The sequence below is a fragment of the Apteryx mantelli genome, chromosome 11 (assembly GCF_036417845.1).
Source record: "Apteryx mantelli isolate bAptMan1 chromosome 11, bAptMan1.hap1, whole genome shotgun sequence".
Taxonomy (NCBI): Eukaryota; Metazoa; Chordata; class Aves; order Apterygiformes; family Apterygidae; genus Apteryx; species Apteryx mantelli.
Window position 1 is genome coordinate 19,599,048 of NC_089988.1, and position 21,544 is coordinate 19,620,591.

A 21,544-nucleotide genomic window follows, 5' to 3' on the forward strand; every position below is an offset into this window, starting at 1 on the left:
CCACTTTTGGAGAAGAGCTCAGTCTTCAGACAGTGTACTGATGAAGTCCCCTTTTATTACACAGATGCTGCAAGGGAGGCCAGCTCTGACACAGTGATCAGCAGATTTACACAAAGCCTCCGAATCAGACAGATGGGGTTTGTGCCTCTGCAGAGGTGGGATGAATTCAAACATTTGTTCACAAACATGACTATTGCAGACAGAACTCCCAAAGCACAAGAGTTGTCTGAGATAAACTAGGAGTTGGTTGTGAGGAGAGATGGGCAGCTTGTTGCTGCTGAACTACAAGAAGTTGAATCAGTTTCTTCAGTGCGGCCTTGAGCTCTTTGTTCCTCATGCTGTAGATGAGAGGGTTCATTGCTGGAGGCACCACTGAGTACAGAACAGCCACCACCAGATCCAGAGCTGGGGAGGAGATGGAGGGGGGCTTCAAGTAGGCAAAGAAGCCAGTGCTGATGAACAGGGAGACTACGGCCAGGTGAGGGAGGCACGTGGAAAAGGCTTTGTGCCAGCCCTGCTCAGAGGGGATCCTCAGCACAGCAGTGAAGATCTGCATGTAGGACAGCACAATGAAAATGAAACAACCAAAGCTTAAACAGACACTAACCACAAGAAGCCCAACTTCCCCGAGGTAGGAGTCTGAGCAGGAGAGCTTGAGGATCTGGGGGATTTCACAGAAGAACTGGTCCACTGTGTTGCCTTGGCAGAGTGGTATGGAAAATGTGTTAGCAGTGTGCAGGAGAGCATGGAGAAAACCACTGACCCAGGCAACTGCTGCCATTTTGACACAAGCTGTGCTGCCCATGAGGGTCCCATAGTGCAGGGGTCTGCAGATGGCAACATAGCGATCATAGGCCATGACAGTGAGGAGATAATACTCTGCTGAAATGAAGAAAAAGAAGGAAAATATCTGTGCAGCACATCCTGAGTAGGAAATGGCCCTGGTGTCCATCAGGGAATTGGCCATGGATTTGGGGACAGTGGTGGAGATGGTGCCAAGGTCGAGGAGGGAGAGGTTGAGGAGGAAGAAGTACATGGGGGTGTGGAGGCGGTGGTCGCAGGCTACGGTTGTGATGATGAGGCCGTTGCCCAGGAGGGCAGCCAGGTAGATGCCCAGGAAGAGCGAGAAGTGCAAGAGCTGCAGCTCCCGCGTGTCTGCAAATGCCAGGAGGAGGAACTCGTTGAGGGAGCTGCTGTTGGACATTTGCTCCTTTGGGGCACAGGGGGACTGTCCGAGGAAGGAGATACATTGACAAGTTAGGACAGACTTCTCTGAGCAAGTTTCTCATAACCTCCCCCAAACACACACACATTACCTCTCCCCATCTCAGCAGCAGTGTCACTGAGCTCTATGGCTTGAGCTCTGGTTTGTGCTGGCTGAGTTTGACACAACGAGTAGGGGCTTCTGCCCATGAGCTCCAGAGGAGTCAGCCCTGACCTACAGCACTGTGTAAATGGGAAGAGGGGTGACTAAAATCTATATTCCAAGTTCGAGTCAGACTTCATCCACACATACTGTTGAAGGCATTTTCAGCATCTTCACTCCCACTTCTAAATAATGTGGTGTCATTAGTAGTATTAAGGCTTCTTTTGTTTCCTTTAGCTGGAGCCCACAACCTTGAGAGCAGAGGGCTGCGCTGACTGCGGGAGGAGAGGTGGCCTTGGACTTGACGGTTTCCTCTCATACTTTGAGCATGACTCTGCTGCCTGCAGCCGTCCCTGCGGGGAGCTGTTTCTCTGTCCCAACGTCTCTCCCCTCTCAGTGCTCACACACCCATCCCACCTGCTGGGAGCTCAGCTCTGCCCTGCAGAAACCTCCCGGGGGCAGGACACTGCCCAAGGCACCTCCATGTCTGCAGGTGCTATGGAGCAGGGGACACAAACCTTGCTGAGGCTGGAAAGGTGATGCTGGTTCTGTCTTTAGTCTGAGGGGTGGATGAAGGCATTTGCTGAGTCCCTCCCAGAACTGCTCCTCTCTCACTGCCACTGTTTTGGTGCCTCCATCACCTTTCTAAACCTGACAGATCCAATCCCATTTCACCCCACCCAAAGAGAATCAAACTGAAAGCACAGACTCATGACAGCTCCTTCTCTTTCATGTATCCCCTGCCTTGACCTTCCTTTTGGAAAGTCTCCTCCAGAAATGTCCTGCGAGTGAGATGGAGCTGTGGGCAGCCCTGACCCATGCAGCATCCTCTTGATAGGACACTCAACCTGCCCTGCTGAGGGTCTCTCCTACCACCCAGAGTTTCTCCCTTCGACACTCTGTGGAGCTCCCTGAGTAGGCTGAGTGCTGACCCTCGCAGGCAGCAGAGTCACTGCCCTGGACACACAGCACCCTGGGGCAAAGGGCACTGCTCTGAATTACAGCCTTGGGCAGACCTGTGTGTACACCCAGACTTCAAACCCCTGCAGCATTCCTGGGAGAAGGTAGCAGCATGCCCTGTCCCTGTGACTGTGTCGCAGGGAATCCCTGCTCTGAAGCATATCCCCCTCCTCTGCAAAGGAGAAGCTGGGAGAGCGATTCTTAAAAATCCAGTTGTGAGACTGGAATGATTTCAAGACCTTTCCAGGAACCTCAGTAGCATTGCCCTGCAACCAGAGACTTACCGTGTCAGGGGCTGTGAAGATTTCTCCCACAAGCAGCTCTCCTCTCTCCTCCCACTCCACACTGCCTTGCACTTCTCTCTGTCATGTCTCATCTGGCGGCAGCAGCAGGCAGTGCCCAGAGCCCTGCTACTCTTTGCAAAGGAGCTGCTCCTGCACACAGCTGTGTCTGGGCAGTGCTGCCCAGTTGCTATGACCTCCTTTCATCCCATGAGCCTGGCCCGACTCGGGAGCAGAGACCCAGCTGAAGACGTGACTTTCTCTGTCCCTTGTGCTCCCTCCTCCTGGGAAATGTTCACTGGAATAAACTAAAATAATCACTGATGGTCCCTCTCTAAACAATGCAGAGAGACCAGTCACAGCATTGTCACTTGTTTCATCAGAGGATGGTTCCATCAGAGGATGGTTATCTACAAGAGGTGGAAACATCACACCCAGGAAATCCATATTCCCATGTCTTAACTAGGCAGGACACCCAGAAGCGGACAAGAAGGGAGGTCATTCACCCATGGTTCAGGTTTTCATTCAGATGAGTCAGTCTGGGCATCGCATGCCCATTTAGAAGTCCCTGGGATGCCGTGGGATGCAGATCCCTCCTGTGAACTCCACAAAAAAACACACAGGTGGTGGGATTCCCCTTGCCAAAACTAAAGTGTGCACAACACAGATGTCTGCATGGGAGCTCCTTCTCCAAGCTCCTATTGTAATCACTGGAGATGGAGGGTGGGAGTCAGTTGCTCACACACAAAGACCTGGTGACATTGGAAGAGACAGAGGTGGACCAAGGCATGTGCCAGAGTCTTCTTGCTCTGATGGAGCAGCTATGATGCCCCTGTCCTTCTAGAGCATGAGATGGGGGCCAGGTGGAGAATTCCCTTGGCCATCTCAAATGACAGTAGATGCCTCCTACTACTAGGGCTCCACTCACTATAAAGCTGAGACATAGGAAGATCTCAATGCTATAAACAGCTAATGCAATTCAGGGCAGACACTTGATTTAATGACATAGAAATAGGCTGGCAGGGCCATGTCAGATGCCTGCGGTGTCCAGCACATCCACATGTCTTTAGTAGTTCCAGCATGGGACCTACAGGAAGCCATGCCTTTTTGGAGTGGTTGCTGGGCAAGTGCCCCAGGGCATCTTGGGTTTCCTACCTGTGCCCAAACAAATGAATCCCACCACTGCCTTTAGGCACAGTCTGCACAGTCTACATCCAAGCATGCTGCACAAATGGGAGGCACATCCCACCAAGGGCTCCACTCTAGTCTCTGCACTCTCATATCCTTCTAGCTCTCCTCCTCCTGAATCCCTTCTCACCCCCCGCTATGATATGAACAGGGACTGGGCTGATGATGTCCTCAAGGTGGTTGGATCACGGAACCAGGAACTTCTTCAGTGGCACCTTGTCCTGCCTGGAGATTGGTTCACCTCTGTCACAGGCCCCAAGGTGCTGCAGAGTCAGCTCAGGCAGCAAACCCCTCTCCTGCCATTCCTGCACGGCCCAGCTCTGTTTCTCGCTGGCCTTGGGCACTGCAGGCTTTGCTCTCTTAGTGGAAACCTTCTTTTATCATTACATTGCCACCTGCTATCTATGCCAGTATGTCACCACTTGCAATCAAAGCCCTTGCATACATGAGGTCCTTGCTAAAGGTTTTCCCTGTGACAAATCTTCAGTCGGCACCACAGCTGAGGTGCTGAAGCCAAAATATATGCAAACATATGCAGCCTGTCACGGGACTGCCCCGTGGTTGGAACACCTGAGATGTGGTGGGATCACTCACATGACTGTAGTCCTTTAGTGGCAGGGTTCAAGTTCTTTAGGAGACACCACCAGGGAAGATGACGAGGGTGATACCCTATGTGTGAAGGGGTAGCTTGGATGTATGGAGCTCTTCCATGGGAGGGACAAAGGGAGGCAGCTCTGAAGGGCAGAGGAGCTCAGGAAAGCCAGCAGGTCATTAAGTACCTTTCAAGCACAAGAATGCTCCATAACGAACAGTTTGTAAAATTAGTAGACATCCCTGGAGCCCAGCTTGGCTAAACAGGGAGCTCCCACGTGAGCTCCAGGGCAATAAGGCAGCATACGAAAAGGGGAAGGAGGGAGAAGCGGCAAAAAAGGCATTTAGAAATATTGTCTAGCAAAGTAGGGATGGTTTAAGGAAGGCACAGGTCCCCTGGGATAGAGACACTTGCAGGGGATGTGAAGGACAGGAAGAAGAGCTGCTTCTGCTTCAGCGACAGTAAAGGAATAAAAAAGGAAATGTGGGCTCACAGCTGACTGGGGCAGGGATTCTAGCAAAAGCGGATGTAGATAGGTCTGGGGAAGTCAAGTCCTCCCTGGCTTCAGTCTTCACCAACACATTGTCCTGAGCTGTTGTGCCTAGAGTCAGGACTGCTGAGGAGAAAACCAGCCTGCAGTGCCCAAGTCTCTAGAACTCAACCCATACAAGTCTATGGGATTGGATGGCTGGCATCAGAGCTGGCTGCTGTGACAGCAGGGCTGCTTGCTGTCAATTTTGAAAGGTTGTGTGGATCAGGGGAGGTTCCAATGACCAAAAGTAGGAATATGTTGTGCTCATCTTCAAAAACGGCCACAAGGACAGCCTGGGGAGCTGCAGGCCATTCAGCCTCACATTGGTGAGGAGTGTGTCATGGAGCCAGTCCTCTGAGATCACAGTTCTGGGCACATCATGAAGGTGTCTGGGAACAGTCAGCATGGAGTTACCCAACGTAAATCATTCCTGACCTGCCTGATTGCCTTCTGTGATAAAAGACGTGCACTTGTGGAGGAGAGGAGAGTAGTGGATGTCCACTAGACATCCAGATGGGCAAAAAGATGGTTGTATGATTGAGCTCAGAGGGTTTTCATGAATGGGTCATGCTTTACAGGGAAGCCAGGCAAATGTGGGGTATGCAAGGGGTATACCCCACATCCTGCCCTGTTTGAAAGGCTCATCAGCGGGGAAACAACCCGTGCATCAGGACAGGCAGAGACCTGACTGGCAGAGGAGGGACCCCAAGGTGAAGGTCCTGGACATAATGGAGGATGCCATATGAGCATGTGGTGCATGCTCACCACAGATGAGGCCAGCTGCATATGGGACTGCATTAGGAAGAGCATGGTCACCCAGACAAGGGCAGTTCTTATCCCCCTCCACTCAGCACTGGTGTGGCAACATCCGAAATAGCGTCTCCCAGTGTGGGCTGCCCAGTGCTGCAGGAATGGGGAGCAACTGGAGAGGGTCCAGAGGAGGTCTGCCCAGATGAGGTTGGGGGCCTGAAGCACATGGCCCATGCAGAGAGGCTGAGGGACCTGGACTTCTTTAGCCTGCTGAAGTTTCTAAGACCAATACAGTAGTCACCTGTGACTGCTTGAAGGGTGGTTTCAGAGATGAGGGAGCTTTTCTTGGCAGTGGGAAACAGCATGCAAAGGAGAAGGAGCCACTAAGTGCATCTTGAGAGGTTCAGACTGGACTTCAGGTAGCAAGAACGTCACTCATAGGGTAGAGCTATGATGCAACTGGACACCCAGAGGGACTGCATGATCAGTCCCTGGCTTTGTGTTTCAAGGAGCTGCCAACAAGGACAGAGGGATTTCAGTAAAGGTGAGGAGATTGTGCAGTGAGAGCAAGGTGGGGAAGCAGGTTGGGTGTCTACAGGCTGCAGGGAAAGAGGCACAGGTTTGTGACAGCTTAGGACAGCCTATGTTGGAGATGACCAAGGGCGCTGTGAAGGCTGAAAGCCTCCAAAAGAACTGAGGTCTTTTTCCCTTTCGCTACGGCTGGTGCGTCTGCCACCGAGGCCTACAAGAAGATGATGCTTCCTTACACCACTGTGGCCTTGTTGCCTTCTCACCCCTGGGGATCCCAGGAGGTGCTGTAATGTTGTCCTGCACTTGGCATTTTGCACCCTCACCTCACACTGGCCCCAGGAAGAGCCCTGAGCAATGCATGATGGAAAGCATCACCCTACCCAGGAGCTGGCTGTCAGTGCCTGGTCACTCTGCTTGATAACACACATCAAGGTGGACTTGGCATCACAGCCACCCTCACATTGCCTTTGCCTACCTGCAATCAGGGCCTCCAACTTTCTTCTCTAATCAGCCCCTGGGGAGCCTTTGTTGGTAATGGCCCTCAGTGGGACCCATTATCTTTCCAAGAAATTTGGGGATTTTCTTCTGACTTTCTTGAGAGGTTTGTTCAGTCTCAGCACCTGAAGTTCATGGGCTCAGCACCAAATACGTTTGAGGGGTCATTAAAATGCAAAAACCCCTAAGGAGCCATGCTTCTTTCCATAATTTTCTTCAATTCTTGTGTGGCTAATTGGGAGGTTTCAGGAGTGTATTTAAAAGAGGAAGATTTCAATGAGCAGAAAAAAGAAAAAAAAAAAGGATTTCTGTTTTTAAAGTTTTCCTTCTTTTTCAGCTTACAAACTAGAGTGATTTCCACATTCTCCAACTGATATTGATCCCGAGTGTCTCCTAATGAAGTCAGAACATGCAGGCAAAGCAGCATCCTTGACATCAGATACCCATGGACAACCCTCCTCCCCAGCTCCCCAGCCCTGCCATTTCCCTCATCAGCCAGTGGGCACTTCACATCACTCTGGTGAAAATCGAACCTTTTGCCACTCAAGTCTGTAGCTGAATGTTACAGCTCGTGTGCACCAATTCCCACCTGTTTTCCTTCGAGAACTAGCTGCAAGCAGACACAGAAGGGTTTTTCTTAACTGCAAAGAAACAAAAATAAACTTGATGCAGTGTCATAAGAAAGAAAGCACAATCCTCAACTGTGCACATGCCCAGAGAGTCTGACGCGAAGATGACTTTAGAAATGACCGATTAAGCAGGATATATGGAAATATGTGAAGGGTTACTGAGATTAAATCCACAGCATAAGAGACAGAGCAGTGGTAATGCAAGTTAATGGGCAGATCGATATTTCTTCTCCCGAGACTAAAACCCTTCCTGAAGATTTCCACTCTTTCATCATAGGAAAACACTGACATTAAAATGAGCCAATCATTTGAGCTGAGGAAAGTGTGCTCATATTTTTGAAATGTTGAAAACAATTCTTCACTTTTCCAGGCAGAGCTCAGTTGTCCAACCACAAGCACCCAGTGGCCCTTGGAGAGGCCCCGGTGTCTCTGAGGGACCTGCCTCGGCCTGGCAGCTCTCACAGGGGACCTGCGGGAGACCGGAGCCCCTCAGAGGTGCATAGGGAGGCTGGGCAGAGGGGACCAGGGCACCTGCAATGGCACCAGCTGCCTGTGACCCTGTGAGTGCATCCCACCCCAGCTCTGAAAAGCTCTTTCCTTTTTTAAAAAGAAGAAAAAACACAACATTCCCCTAAAAGATCACTATATTAAGAAAAATAAAATAAATCAAGAAAGATAATCGTAGCACAAAAAAAAATTAAAAGATGGAAAGTTTAACAAAATATTTCTTTGCTTTCAATCTATTTGTTAATTTCTTTCGTGTTTCAATTTTAATGTCATTTTCTAAACATTTCTGTTATAATAGGACCTGCACCACTAAACAAAATATTTTTGTGTCTCACACAGAGCCCCAACAGCTCAGAAAACCACTCCCTGCCCATGACTGTCCATGACACTCCTCACTCTTTGTGCAGAGCACATCACACTGAGGTGTCGGGTGCTCTTGACTGGTGAGGAAAGCAGGGTGACCAGCTTCAAGGAAATGCTCTGCTTCTGGATGGCCAAATTTGCACAAATCTCAACATACCTGTGCTACTGTGCTGTTTTAAAGGAGTCTGTAAAACATTTCGCCACACTCCCTTTTCATTGTGCACACAGGCATTCATCTTATGGCAGAAGGCAATCAGGTTGGTCAGACATGGTTTCCATTTCCCCTTGGTCAACGCATGCTGCTTCTTCCAGGCCTTGTCCTTCATATGCTTAGAGATGGTTTCCAGGAGGATTTGCTGCATCACCTTCCCAGGGACTGAGATGAAGAGGACCAGCCTGTTATTCCCCAGATCCTCCCTCTTGCCCTTCTGGAAAATGGGTACAATTTCTGCCTTTTCCCAGTCATCAGGAACCTCCCTGATGACCCTGACATTTCATAGACAATTGGGAGCAGCACTGCAGTGACTCCAGCCACCTCTCCCAGCACCCTGGGGTGCTTCCCATCTGGTCCCATGGACTTGTGTGTGCCCACTGGGCAAAAGTCCTCCCCAGCTGCATTGTCCTCTACCATGGGTGAGGCTTTGCTAACACAGCTGCTGCCAAAGGACTTGGGGGCCAGGGAAGCCTGGCAGTAGACAGGACCAGGAAAAGACAAGGTAAAAGAGGCAATGACCTCCTCAGCCTTTCCCCTCTCTTTGTCACTACTTCCCCTGCCCCACTGAGCAGGGAGGACACATTTTCCCTGGCTGCCTGCCTTGTGCTGCCAGCATCCTTACAGAAGCCCTTCAGGTTATCCTCCCCATCCTTTCCTAGCTCGAGCTCCAGCTCCAGCTCCAGCTGAGATTTCGTTTGTCTAACTCCATCCTAAAGAGGATGAAACCCTCTCTGCTGCAGTCCAAGGTGGTGACTCTGTTATTCCTCTTACTTCTCCACCATCTCATGGTCACTACAGTGACGGCCAACCTCCACATTCACATCCCCATCCAGGCTGAGCTTCAGGCAAGAAACCAAGGGGAGGATGGCAACATCTACTTAGAGGTGCAAACTACAGAGGTACAGAAATCACACTGCAGAAAAACTTGCTCTTCTCCCCTCACCCCTGAGGGGATCCAGGCAATGGCCTTTCAGGTGGTTAAAGGTGGATGCAATGAATTTCCATTGTAATGTAGATGTGCCTGAGGCAGTGCCTCCCAGGCTGCCCTTACAGACAATAGAAAGGAGAAGGTGATCACCTGCCTTCTTTTAGATGGTCACATAAAGCACAAAGGACTCCTGTCCCAGAGACATTTGCTCTCTGCTTGAAATGGGCCCTGAGATCATAGGCGTTCAGGATAATTCAGGTTGAAGGGACCACAGGAGTCCTTTACTGCAATGTGCTGCTCAAACGAGAGTCAGATAAAGGGTCAGAAACCAAAAAATGCCCCTGTCAAAGGACTTCTGGGGATGATAGTGAAGGAGAAGTCAGTAGAGGGTTGACAGGGTGCTACAAGTCCCATGGACAAAAGGGTTTCCTTCTTCTCCTTCTCCCGAGAATGAAATCCTCAGCTCTCCACAGAGAAAAAGCTGGGAAACAAACTTTGCCACTGACATGGAGGCAGAGAAGCTCCTGAGTCCCTTGCAGACAGAGGCTGGTCCAAAGGCCACCACCCTAATGGCACCAGACCCCCAGGCACCCCTGCCTTCTTGCTGGGCACCCTGCAGCCCCAGGCAGGAGGTGTGTGGGGAAGAGAGTGGGATCTGCAGCCTGCAGCCCTGGCCACCCAGCAGCTGTGGTGGGACCCTGCTCCTCTAGATGAGACTGGGCTCTCCTGCATTTCCCCAGGGTGAAGCCTGTGTCCCCTCCAGCTGGGAATACAGCCCAGCAGAGAGGAACAACATGGGAAACACAATCTCTATTCCAGGGTGTGAAGAGAGAGGGGAGGGCAGAGGGGGATCTGCTCATGCCCTGGGCAGTGATTCCCTCCCTGCAGCCAGTACAGCCCTGCTGTTGCCCTGTAACCTGTGAGTCCGAGATGGGACTTCGATCTGCTCTGGCTCTAAAGATTTCTCAGTCATTAAGACCCAGGATTAAAGCACTGGTCTGGGGACACCTCATCAGTTCTGTTAGTCTGTGATGTATTCTCAGTGCTCTCTCACATATTTCCACATATTCTGATTAAATTAATCATTTCTAAAGGCATCTTTGCATCAGACTCTCTGGGCATATGCACTTTCCATAGTTTCCCAGTTTTCCTTTTCCCCTTGCTTTTTATCCTTTCAGATACCTCTCTGGGAGGTCTTCTGGGAGTCTGAAGCTTGCCTCGTCTTTCAGAAGTCTCCTTGTCTCTTTAGCCACTTCCTTTGTTGTGTTTCTTGTCTATCCTTTCCTATCTATGTGTGGAAAACATTTCAAGGAAGGTTATGCCTTGTGGGCAGTGGACCTCACTGGAGGCAGTGTGGACTTACCATAATGTTGAGGAGTGCTTTTTTGTATCTTTTATTAAACTGTTCCAAATTATAATTTCTTTGTTTGCTCTTAAGACAAACCCTTCTGTGTCTGTCTGCAGCTAGTTTTTGAAGGAAAGCAGGTGGGAATTGGTGCACATGAGCTGTAACATTCAGCTACAGCCTTGAGTGGCAAAAGGTTCGATTTTCACCAGAGTGATGTGAAGTGCCCAGTGGCTGATGAGGGCAATGGCAGGGCTGGGGAGCTGGGGAGGAAGGTTCTCCATACAGGTCTCCTATCAAAAACACTGCTTTGCCTACATGTCCTGACTTCGTTAGGAGACACTGTGGCTCAGTATGAATTGGAGATTGAGGGTATGACTTATACTGAAAGCTGAAGAATCAAGAAAGCTTAAGAAGCAGACATCTTTCATTTCTACGTGCTCATTGAAATCTTCCTAATTTCAATACATTCCTGCAAACTTTCCAATTAACCACACAAGAATCGACAAACTGAAGAAAGTTATGGAAAGAGGTCTTAGGGATTTTTGTATTTTAATGGCCCCTCAGGTGTATTTGGTGCTGAGCCCATGAACGTCAGATACTGAGAGGATGCCAAAGCAACTTTTCAAGAAATTAAAAGTCAGAAGAAAATCCCAAGTTTCTTGGAAAAATAATGGGTCCCACTGAGGGCCATTACCAACAAAAGCTCCCCAAGGGCTGATTAGAGCAGAAAGTTGGAGGCCCTGATTGCAGGTAGGCAAAGGCAATGTGAGGGTGGCTGTGATGCCAAGTCAAACTTGATGTGTGTTATGAAGCAGAGCGACCAGGCACTGACAGCCATCAACTGGGTAGGGTGATGCCTTCCATCACGCATTGCTCAGGGCCCTCCCTGTGGGCAGTGTGCGGGTGGGGTGCACAACACCAACTGCAGGAGCATGATACGGCACCTCCTGGGCACCCAAGGGACAAGGAGGCAGCAAGGCCACAGTGCTTTAAGGAATGTTGTCTTCTCATGGGCCTCGGTGTCAGAGACACCAGCCATAGCCAAAAGGACAAACACCTAGCTGTGCTGGGAGCCTTCAGCCTTGGCAGTGCCCTCGGCCATCTCCACCACAGGCTGTCCTATGCTTTCCCATGCCTGTGCCTCTTTCCCTGCAGACTGTACACACCCAAGCTGCTTCCCCACCTTGCTCTCACTCTGGGATCTCCCCACCTCTCCTGATGTCTTCCTGTCCTCCCTTGCTTTTCCTTGAAACACAAAGCCAGGGGCTGATCACAGACTCCCTCTGGGTGACCTGTTGCACCTCAGCACTACCCTACGAGTGACATTCTTTGGACCTGAAGTCCAGTCTGAACCTCTCAAGATGAAGTTTGTGGATCTTTCTCCTTCTCATGCTGTTTCCCACTGCCAAGAAAAGCTCCATCATCTCTGAAACCACCCTTCAAGCAGTCACAGGCTCCTACTCTACTGCCCTTTCCTCCACTTCAGCAGGCTAAAGAAACCCAAGTCCCTCAGCCTCTCCTCATGGATGGGATTATTCCCACCTAGGCAGAGGACTCGACTCTTCACTTGTAAATCTTCATGAGGTATCTGTTGTCCGAATCACCCAAGTTTCTCAAGTTCCTTCAGGAGTGAAGCTCCTCTGTGTGAAAACAAAACAAAACAAAACAGAACAACAACAACAACAACAACAAACAGTGCCACTGAGATAAGGGTGAGCAGGGGTGGGGTGGGCTGTATGGGACGGGATCAGAATGGTGAAAGAGACAGACTTAGGAGGGGTGGAAGAAAAAAAAAAGGAAATTCAAAGTGAAGCCAAGGAGTGATCATGTCTGTCTTGGGGATTCCTGCCAAGAAGCCCTGCATCTGAATAATTCTGACTGGAGGAGGACAAGAAAGCTGGCCTGCTTCCACTGTCACAGGGCACCTGTGTGCTTTCCCTGACATCCACAAAAGAAGATCGAGAGTGGGAAGACTCATGGACACCTTCAGGGTGGAAGGGAACTCAGAGGGTCTCTGGCCCAACGTCCTTGCTCCCAGCGGGGTCATCTCTGGGGTCACAGCAGGTTGCTCTGGGCTTCCTCCAGTCTGGTGTTGGCAGCCTCCAAGGGAGGAGACCGCACAGCACTGTCTGGGCAACAAGTTCCAGTGCTTTCTCACAAAGCAAGTGCTCCAGCTACCTGACTGTTGTGAGGGCCCTCGGCCAAACTCACTCCCAGTTATCAACCTTTTCTTGTTCTGGGAACCCAAACCTGGATGCAGGGTTCTACATGTGCTCTAATGAATACTGACTAGAAGGCAATCACCATTTCCCTCGACCTCCTGCCTGTGCTCCTGCTCATACAGCCCACGATGCTTCTGGCCTTCTTTGCTGCCAAGGAATGCTGCTGGCTCATGTTTTGCCTCCTGTCCCCCAGCACCCTCACGTCCTTTTCCACAGAGCTGCTCCCCAGGCCCTCAGGCCCCAGCCTGTAACACTGTGGGGTGTTGGGTTATTGCAGGTGCAAGCCCTGTCATTTGTCCTTATTGAATTCCATGAGCTTCCTGACTGAAGTCCCCACACCCCCACCTCCATTTAGGGGTCATCTACAAGCATGATGAGTGTTGCCTCCTCCGTGTAACTGATACAGATGATAACCAGGACAAGTTCCTGGAGAGACCCTGTGGCACTCCACTTCTCCCTGGCCTCCAGGAAGAGTACTACCCATTCACCACTGCCCTCTCAGCCTCTGGTCATCCAAGAAGCTTTTTACCCATCCGGTTGTCTACTCTTCTAGACTTGCCCTGGAGACAAGAGAGAAAGTCTGGAGAAAGGAAGACTTTCCCTTTGTAGAGGAGGATTAGGTTATTATGGAAAATTAGGCTCGCTGGCCACCATAACAGCGTCCGACCCTAGGTTCCCACTGAGACAGAAGTTCGAAGTCAGATTGGAGAGAAATAAAATTTAATGATACACGTGTGGTAATTACAGCTTGAGCTGGGTGCCTCCGAAGAGGGACCCCGAACAAAGAAATCCCTGGGCAATTATGCCCTTACAATCTAAATTCCCCACCCCTCAAGTGATAGTTTGGACCAATAGTAATAGTTAGATCTAGGGTCTTCCTCTTCTTCACTGGGCCCCTTCATTGTCTCTAGGCAGGCTGCTGCTTTTCTTATCTTCAAGATTGCTGCTCCTGCTATCCGTGTAACTTCTTTATCTCTCAGGCTTGAAGCGGCTCTGGGGCCCCCTTTTACTTATCTAGGTAAAAGTTCAACATATCTAGGTGAAAGTCCACATCTTGAGACCTAAGGCTTCAGCAAATTTAGCTACTAATGCTAAGCAAGTTATGCTAAGTGTTTAATTCTAGCTTCAGTCCGATATTCTCTAACACCAATGGCACCAGAGCCACAAGCATGCCTGCCTTGCTGCTGGGCACCTTCCAGCCCCAGACAGGAGGTGTGTGGGGAAGAGAGTGGGTTCTGCAACCTGCAGCCCTGGCCACCCAGCAGGTGTGGTGGGACCCTGCTCCTCTAGATGAGACTGGGCTCTCCTGCATTTCCCCAGTGGGAAGCCTGCGTCCCCTCCAGCTGGGAATACAGCCCTGCAGGGAGGGCCAACACGGGAAACACGATCTCTGTTGCGGGGTGTGAAGAGAGAGGGGAGGGCAGAGGGGGGAACCTGCTCATGGCCCGGGTACCAATTACCTCCCTGCAGCCGGTACAGCTCTGCTGATGCCCTGTAACCTGTGGGCCCGGGATGGGTGACTTTGATCTGCTCTGACTCTAAAGATTTCTCAGCCTTTAAGACCCAGGATGCAAAGCACTGGTCTGGGGACACCTCAGCAGTCGAAGGGCCTGAATGCCTGGTATGTTCCTGAGAACGTTTCTGCTCTCTCCCAGCACTGGTTCATTTTTGAGGATGAACTCGCTCACTGTTTCACTCTGAGGACAGGCTTGACCAGGCAGTACGAATGCCAGCAAGGCCTCACCCCACAACAGTGTCCCCTGCCCCTCATTCTGCCTTCCAGCCCCTTCCTCCTAGAGGATTTGGGTTGGGAGGGACCACCAGAGATCTCCAGGACCACGGTCTGCTCTGAGCTGGGCTAACTTGACAGTTAGATCAGGCTGGTAGGTGCTTTCTCCAGAAGAATTTCTTAAGATTTCCTGTCCCCTGCCCCAGTGCTACTCAACTACCATGGTTATCTCTTTATTTTTTCCTTCAACTCATTTGAAATTTCCCTTATTGCATCTTCTCTTTGTTGTCTCTTGCCCTTTCCTCCCCTTGGCCCCCACACAGACCATTCCACCAGGCTGCGACTGAGGACAATAACAGCCTCACCTCCAAGCACAGCCTTGCTCGGATCTCCTGGGACCATGCAGGCAGGCTGTGGTGGCCAGCTCTAAGCAGAGCTATGCACTTCAGGTCCCTAAGTGGTCTCAGAGGAGAGCTAATGGAGACATAATATGACCCAGGGCAGAGCCTGTCGGCCGATGCCATATCAGAGGTGGGGGCAGCAGGCATGAGAAGAGAAGACCTCCAGCAGCTCCTCTCCACACCCTCGCAGGGAGTGATGCACCCAGCAGTGCTCCTGAGAGAGGATGGTGACAAAGGACAGGGGGCACCATGAGCTTCATTGCTGGGAGACCATCTGTGCTGAGTCTGGGAGTCCTGGCAGGTGGTGCCGGTGGCTGTAGCCCTCGAGAAACCCCTGACCCTGCTAGCAGCAGTGAGTCCCCTCCATGACTGGTGGGAGCTTCTGGGGTGTCATGGCTCCCAACTCCCTCCTGTCCCTGTGCTGGCCCAGCCCTGCTGCCCTCCATGTGGCCCCATGGCCCCACTGCACAGACACTGCACAGGACAGGGTGCATTCAGGGGTGGGGAAATGTCTTCCAGGCATGGTCTCCATGACAGCCCTCAGTGACACCAGCTTTGGAGGCAGCACAGCCGTCAAGCACTGCACCTGCAAGAACCTACTTTATTACAGAGATACTGTGAGGGAGTCAGCTCTGACCCAGTGTTGGACACAACTTTATATGGGCACCAGGTGAGACAGAGCAGTCTCAGTAAAGGTGGAATGAATCCAACAATTGGTGTAGCAACATGGTGACAAATAATAATAACAACAGTAATACTAGTAATAATAAAAATAAAGTGAACAAACAAAGCTCAGTCCTGGTAGGGGAGAAAGGGGGGAGTCATTTGTGGAGAGCAATGGCAATGTCACCACTGCTGAAAAATGTCCATGAAATCACTTTTCTCAGGGCATCTTTGAGCTCCTTGTTCCTCATGCTGTAGATGAGGGGGTTCAGAGTTGGAGGCACCACCGCATACAGAACAGTCACCACCAGATCCAGAGCTGGGGAAGAGATGGAAGGGGGCTTCAGGTAGGCAAACAGGCCAGTGGTAACAAACAGGGAGACCACGGCCAGGTGAGGGAGGCACATGGAAAAGGCTTTGTGTCGTCCCTGCTCAGAGGGCATCCTCAGCACAGCAGTGAAGATCTGCACGTAGGACAACACAATGAAAACAAAACACCCAAATGTTAAACAGGCACTAACCACAAGAAACCCAACTTCCCTGAGGTAGGTGTCTGAGCAGGAGAGCTTGAGGATCTGGGGAACTTCACAGAAGAACTGGTCCAGGATATTGCCTTGGCAGAGTGGTATTGAAAATGTGTTAGCAGTGTGCAGGAGAGCATTGAGAAAACCACTGGCCCAGGCAGCTGCTGCCATTCTCACACAAGCTCTGCTGCCCATGAGGGTCCCGTAGTGCAGGGGTCTACAGATGGCAACAAAGCGGTCATAGGCCATAACAGTGAGAAGAAAATACTCTCCTGCTAACAAGAAGACAAACAGAAAGACCTGGGCAGCACATCCTAAATAGGAAATGGCCCTGGTGTCCCACAGGGAATTGGCCATGGATTTGGGGACAGTGGTGGAGACAGTGCCAAGGTCGAGGAGGGAGAGGTTGAGGAGGAAGAAGTACATGGGGGTGTGCAGGCGGTGGTCGCAGGCTACGGCTGTGATGATGAGGCCGTTGCCCAGGAGGGCAGCCAGGTAGATGCCCAGGAAGAGCGAGAAGTGCAAGAGCTGCAGCTCCCGAGTGTCCGCAAATGCCAGGAGGAGGAACTCGCTGAGGGGGCTGCTGTTGGACATTTTGCTGTCTCCGGGCATGGGGGACTGTCCAAAGGAGAAAAGACATTGAGAAGTTAGTGGAGGCTTTCCAAGCAAAAAAACCCCCAAATGTTGCAGTTCTCATACAAGCCCCCGCTTTGCTTCTCTTAAATGAGAGGACCTTTGTGCAGCTCTCATGCTTGAGCTCCGCTTTGCATTGGCTGAGTGTGCTATGAGGAGCAGGGACCTCTGCCCATGGGCTCCAGAGCAGTCAGTCCTGCTGTAAAGCAGTGGGCACAGGGCAACGGGGGTGACCAGCTCTGACATGCACACTTTCTGTCAGGTGAAAGCCACTCATCGTGTAGAAGGACTCTTCAGCATCCTCACTGTGAATTCTAAAGAATGAGGTTTGAGGAACAGAGTTTCAGGGATTTTTTATTTTCTTTCAGATGTCCTTGTCACTCCTGGGGAGTGTTCCTCAAAGGTAGAAATCCTTGGCATTTCTAATGAATCATGAGTAAAACGGATTCACTGTCCCTTGTTGCAGAGTGAGCACAGCTAGTCTGTGTATTACTCGCATTCCCAGCTGTCCTGTGCTTGTAAATCTTTGGGCTGGAGGATGATCACACTCATGTGTTGCCCTAGAGAGAAACCAGCCCCTGCTGAGAGCACACAAGTCCAGTTTCAAAGTGCACATCTGCAAACTTCTCACCCTTTCTCAGGGCACCTGAGGGAGCTCTCCACACTCCCCTTCTCGCCAAGCACACACAGGGCTCTTTTCAGATGCCCACATACAGCCTCCCACCACCATCTCCATACTCTCAGCATCTCGGCACCTTCCTCATGGGGCTCTCAGATATCACAGAGATGCTATGAGACAGCAGTGCCTTTCTAGAGGGCAGCACGCAGTCTTCCAGGACACTATTAGGAAACGGTCAAAGGACTCTTAGGACTGGAGATGGGCTCTCCTAAGGCAGAGTCAGCTCAGATCCCAGCTCCAGTGACTGCATTTTCTGGAGCTCCACAAGTCAGAAGGAGGCTGGGGCAACCTCATTCCCATGCAGACCCCTCTGTTCCACAACTTGTAGTATCCATGTCTGAACTGCAGCTGAAAGTTCCCACCCCAGAGAGCCCAAGAGCAAGAACAGGAGCATCATGGACAGGAGGGGAAACAAGGAGCAGCACCATGATCCTGCTGCCAAGGGAGGCAAGGAGAGAGACAGAGAGGCATTCTGGAAAGCCTTCACCTTGCCCAGCTGGGCATGCCACCTTGCAGATGGTGATACTGCAGGGCAGTCACTCTCAGGCCCTTTGTCGGGCTGCACAAAATGGGCCTATGGCAGGAGAGATGCCCCTGTCCTCTGCCAGAGGTCTGGCTGCAGAGGAGGTGGCTCATGCCCTGCAGTTCCCTCTCATTCCCTGCCCATCTCTGCTGCCTGAAGCTGTCCCTGATGCCAGTTCTTTCTCTGTCACAACATCTTCTCATGGTCAGTGCTCACAGACACCATCCCACCCTCTGTGTGCTCACTTCTGCCCTACAGAAACCTCCCGCATCGGGGCACATCTAGGGACATCTCTGTGCATGCACATCCTAAGGAACAGGTCACATAAACTCCTATGAGGCCCCAAAGGTGATCCTAATGCTGTCTGTAGGCTAAGGTGGGCATGAAGTGACTTCCTGAGGTTTCTCACTGACCTATTAATCTCTGAGAGTAAAAGGTTAGGAATCCCACTTCCTTGCCAAAACAGAAAACTCATTCCTTCATTCTCCCTGCCAAAATTATGAAACTGTAAGTGCAGACACCTGAAGGAAAGCTGTTTCCCTTTGAAGTAGCTCTTCTCTTGATCTCCTCTTGAAAAGACCCCTTGCACATCTCCAATGCATGAGCTAGAACTGTGAGCAGCCCTGACCCATGCAGCACCCTCTCAGCAGGAGAATGACCTACCCTGCTGGGGGTCGCTGCTCTCCCACGGAGGTTCTCCCCGTAGTGCTGTGGGGAGCTCCCCAGTCAGGCTGAGGGCTGTCCCCCACCAGCAGCAGAGTCACTGTCCCGGGCATGCAGCACCCTGGGGCACAGGGACACTGCTCTGAATTACAGCCCTGCGCAGACCGGGGTGTGCTCCCTGGCTTTACACTCTGCAGCCACCCCTGGCAGAATGGAGCTGCACGCCCTGTCCCTGTGACAGTGTGGCAGGGAATCCCTGCTCTGAAGCATCTCCTCCTCTGCCTATGCACTGGAGGAGCCAGGAGAGCAATCCTTAAAAAGCCTATCAGTGATGGGATGGGATGGGTTTAGGAAACACCCTCCAGGAACCTCAGTAGCATTGTCCTGCAGCCAGAGACTTACCATGTCAGGGGCTGTGAAGATTTCTCCCACAAGGAGCTCTCCTCTGTCCTCCCACTCCACACTGCCTTGCACTTCTCTCTGCCTTGTCTCCTCTCATGTCAGCAGCAGCAGGCAGTGCCCAGAGCCCTGCTGCTCTTTGTGGAGGAGCTGCTCCTGCACACAGCTGTCTCTGGGCAGTGCTGCCTGGTTGCCACGACCTCCCTCCGTCCCTGGAGCCTGGCCTGCTCAGGAGCAGAGGCCCAGCTGAAATCATGAATTTCTCTGTCCCTTGTGCTCCCTCCTCCTGGGAAATGTTCACTCCAATAAACTAAAATAATCACCAGTGGTCCCTCTCTAAGCACTGAAGGAGGACTCATTCCAGCATTACAGATTGTTTCATCAGAGGATGGTTATCTGCAAGAGGTGGAAATGTCCCACTCTGGAAGCCCCTATTCCCATGTCTTAACTAGGCAGGACATGTAGAAAGGAGCAAGAAGGGAGCTCATTGACACATGGTTCAGGTGCTGACTCAGATGAGTCAGTCTGGGCATCTCGTTCTGTTTTGGAAGGCCCTGAACTGGAGTGGGATTCAGCAAACTCCTGTGAACTGCACAAATGCACAGCAGGTGGGATTCCCCTTGCCCAAGCTGAAGTGTGCACAACACAGATGTCTGCATGGGAGCTCTTTCTCCAAGCTCCCATTGTAATCACCTGAGATGGAGGGTGGGAGTCAGTTCCCCACACACAAACACCTGGTGAGATTGGAAGAGACAGAGGTGGTCCCAGGCATGTGCCAGTGTCTGCTTGCTCTCATGGAGCAACTGGGAGACACACATCCTTCTAGAGCATGAGGTGGGGGCCAGCTGGAGAATTTCTTTGGCCATCTCAAATGACACTAGATGCCCACTACTGTTAGAGCACCCCTCACTATGGTGCTCAGACACATGGAGATGCCTACAGTGCAAACTGCTAATGGAATTCAGTGCAGACACTTGATTTAATGACATAGAAACAGGCTGGCAGGGCCATGTCAGATGCCTGGGGTTTCTAGCATAACCACATGGATGGGACCTATGGGAAAACCATGCCCCTTTGGAGTGGTTGCTGGGCAGACAACCCAGGTTATCTCAGGCTTTCCTACCTGTGCCCAGACAACTGCATCCCACCACCGCCTTTAGGCAAAGTCCATCCTGTCTGCATTCAAGTGTGCTGCATAAATGGGAAGCACATTGTGATATGTGCTAATTTGTTACATCAAAGTGAGAAACAGCCTTGAAACATCCTGGACTGTGATGTGTGCTAATTGGTTACATCAAAGTAAGAAACAGCCTTGGGAACATCTGTGGGAACATCCTACATCCTGTGGTGGGGGCATGTACCCCGCCTGAGATAAGGGAGTTGAGATAGCGAAGCGGCAATGTTAGTTTAGATAGCCTAATATGGTAATGGCGATGTCACACAACTGTGAAATATAGCACGACCTCGAAAGCTGTAAAATATATGCGTGACCTGAGGGTCACCACTCACAATGCAGAGGGCTGAAGAAGACCCCCTAGCAACAGCCGGCGCAACCGCAGAAGTTACAGGAGGTGCTCCGTATACCCGGAGCTGGAATTGCATATAAGGAGACTGTGAAGGGGGGATTGCGCGCACCGTTGGTGGAGCAGGAGACTCCCCGGCCGCCCAGCGCTGTTTTGCTTACTTGTGACTTGCTTAATTATTTTATTAAATTGGAATTTATGCAACCCGGCCCGAGTGGTTGTCAATTTGTCGCGTTTACCTGTAACAACGTGGCTGCAGTTTGTGGTTGTGAGGTCACTTGTGGCTCAATGCCTGATAGGCCAGTGCTGGTCATGTGGGTGCCGTTTGTGGTTGTGATGTCACTTGTGGCTCAGTGCCTGATAGGCCAGTGCCGGTCACATGTCTGCTGTTTTTAACCTGTCAGGTTATTTCTGCCTTCAGCACCACATAACGCCATGGTAGGCGCATGGCTCCTCTTTGTCGTTTTGAGGTCATTGTGCCCCTGTACCTTATAGGGCAGCACGAAGCACATGGTGTCGATGCAGACCTGATTTCAGTTCTGCCTTTGCGTCTGATAGGCCAGTAGCAGGTACAAGGCTTTACAGCTTAGTTGGAAATTCCTTTTTCTCACTACCTGGCTGAGATCATAAGAAGGACCTTATTACCAGCAAGAATACTTAAAAACTTAGAAATATGACTCCTGCTCCTCATTACCAGTACCCGAGAGCAAAGAAAACAAAACAGATTATCTTATTTGTTTGGCACCCCAGATAGAACACAGCGAGGTTCTCATCTGGTGAGCACTGGCACTGGTCTTGCGTGCCTGCGTTTATTGGCCGTGGGCTCCCAGAGATCTACTTCAATGGGCACAGCAAATGCCCCAGGTGTGGGAGGACCCGGAAAAGGCAGCTTGACTGTTTT

The 21,544-nt window shown here is 51.1% G+C and overlaps 1 protein-coding gene across 1 annotated transcript; it reads right to left on the reverse strand.

Moving 5' to 3' along the window:
• Positions 1-367: 367 nt before the first annotated feature.
• On the reverse strand, positions 368-1,003 carry LOC136993096 (olfactory receptor 14A16-like; the record flags this gene model as incomplete). The annotated part of the gene is made up of 1 exon (XM_067303108.1): positions 368-1,003. A coding segment is annotated over one exon (636 nt), but the record flags the coding sequence as incomplete, so codon positions are not given.
• Between the last annotated feature and the right edge of the window lie 20,541 nt (positions 1,004-21,544).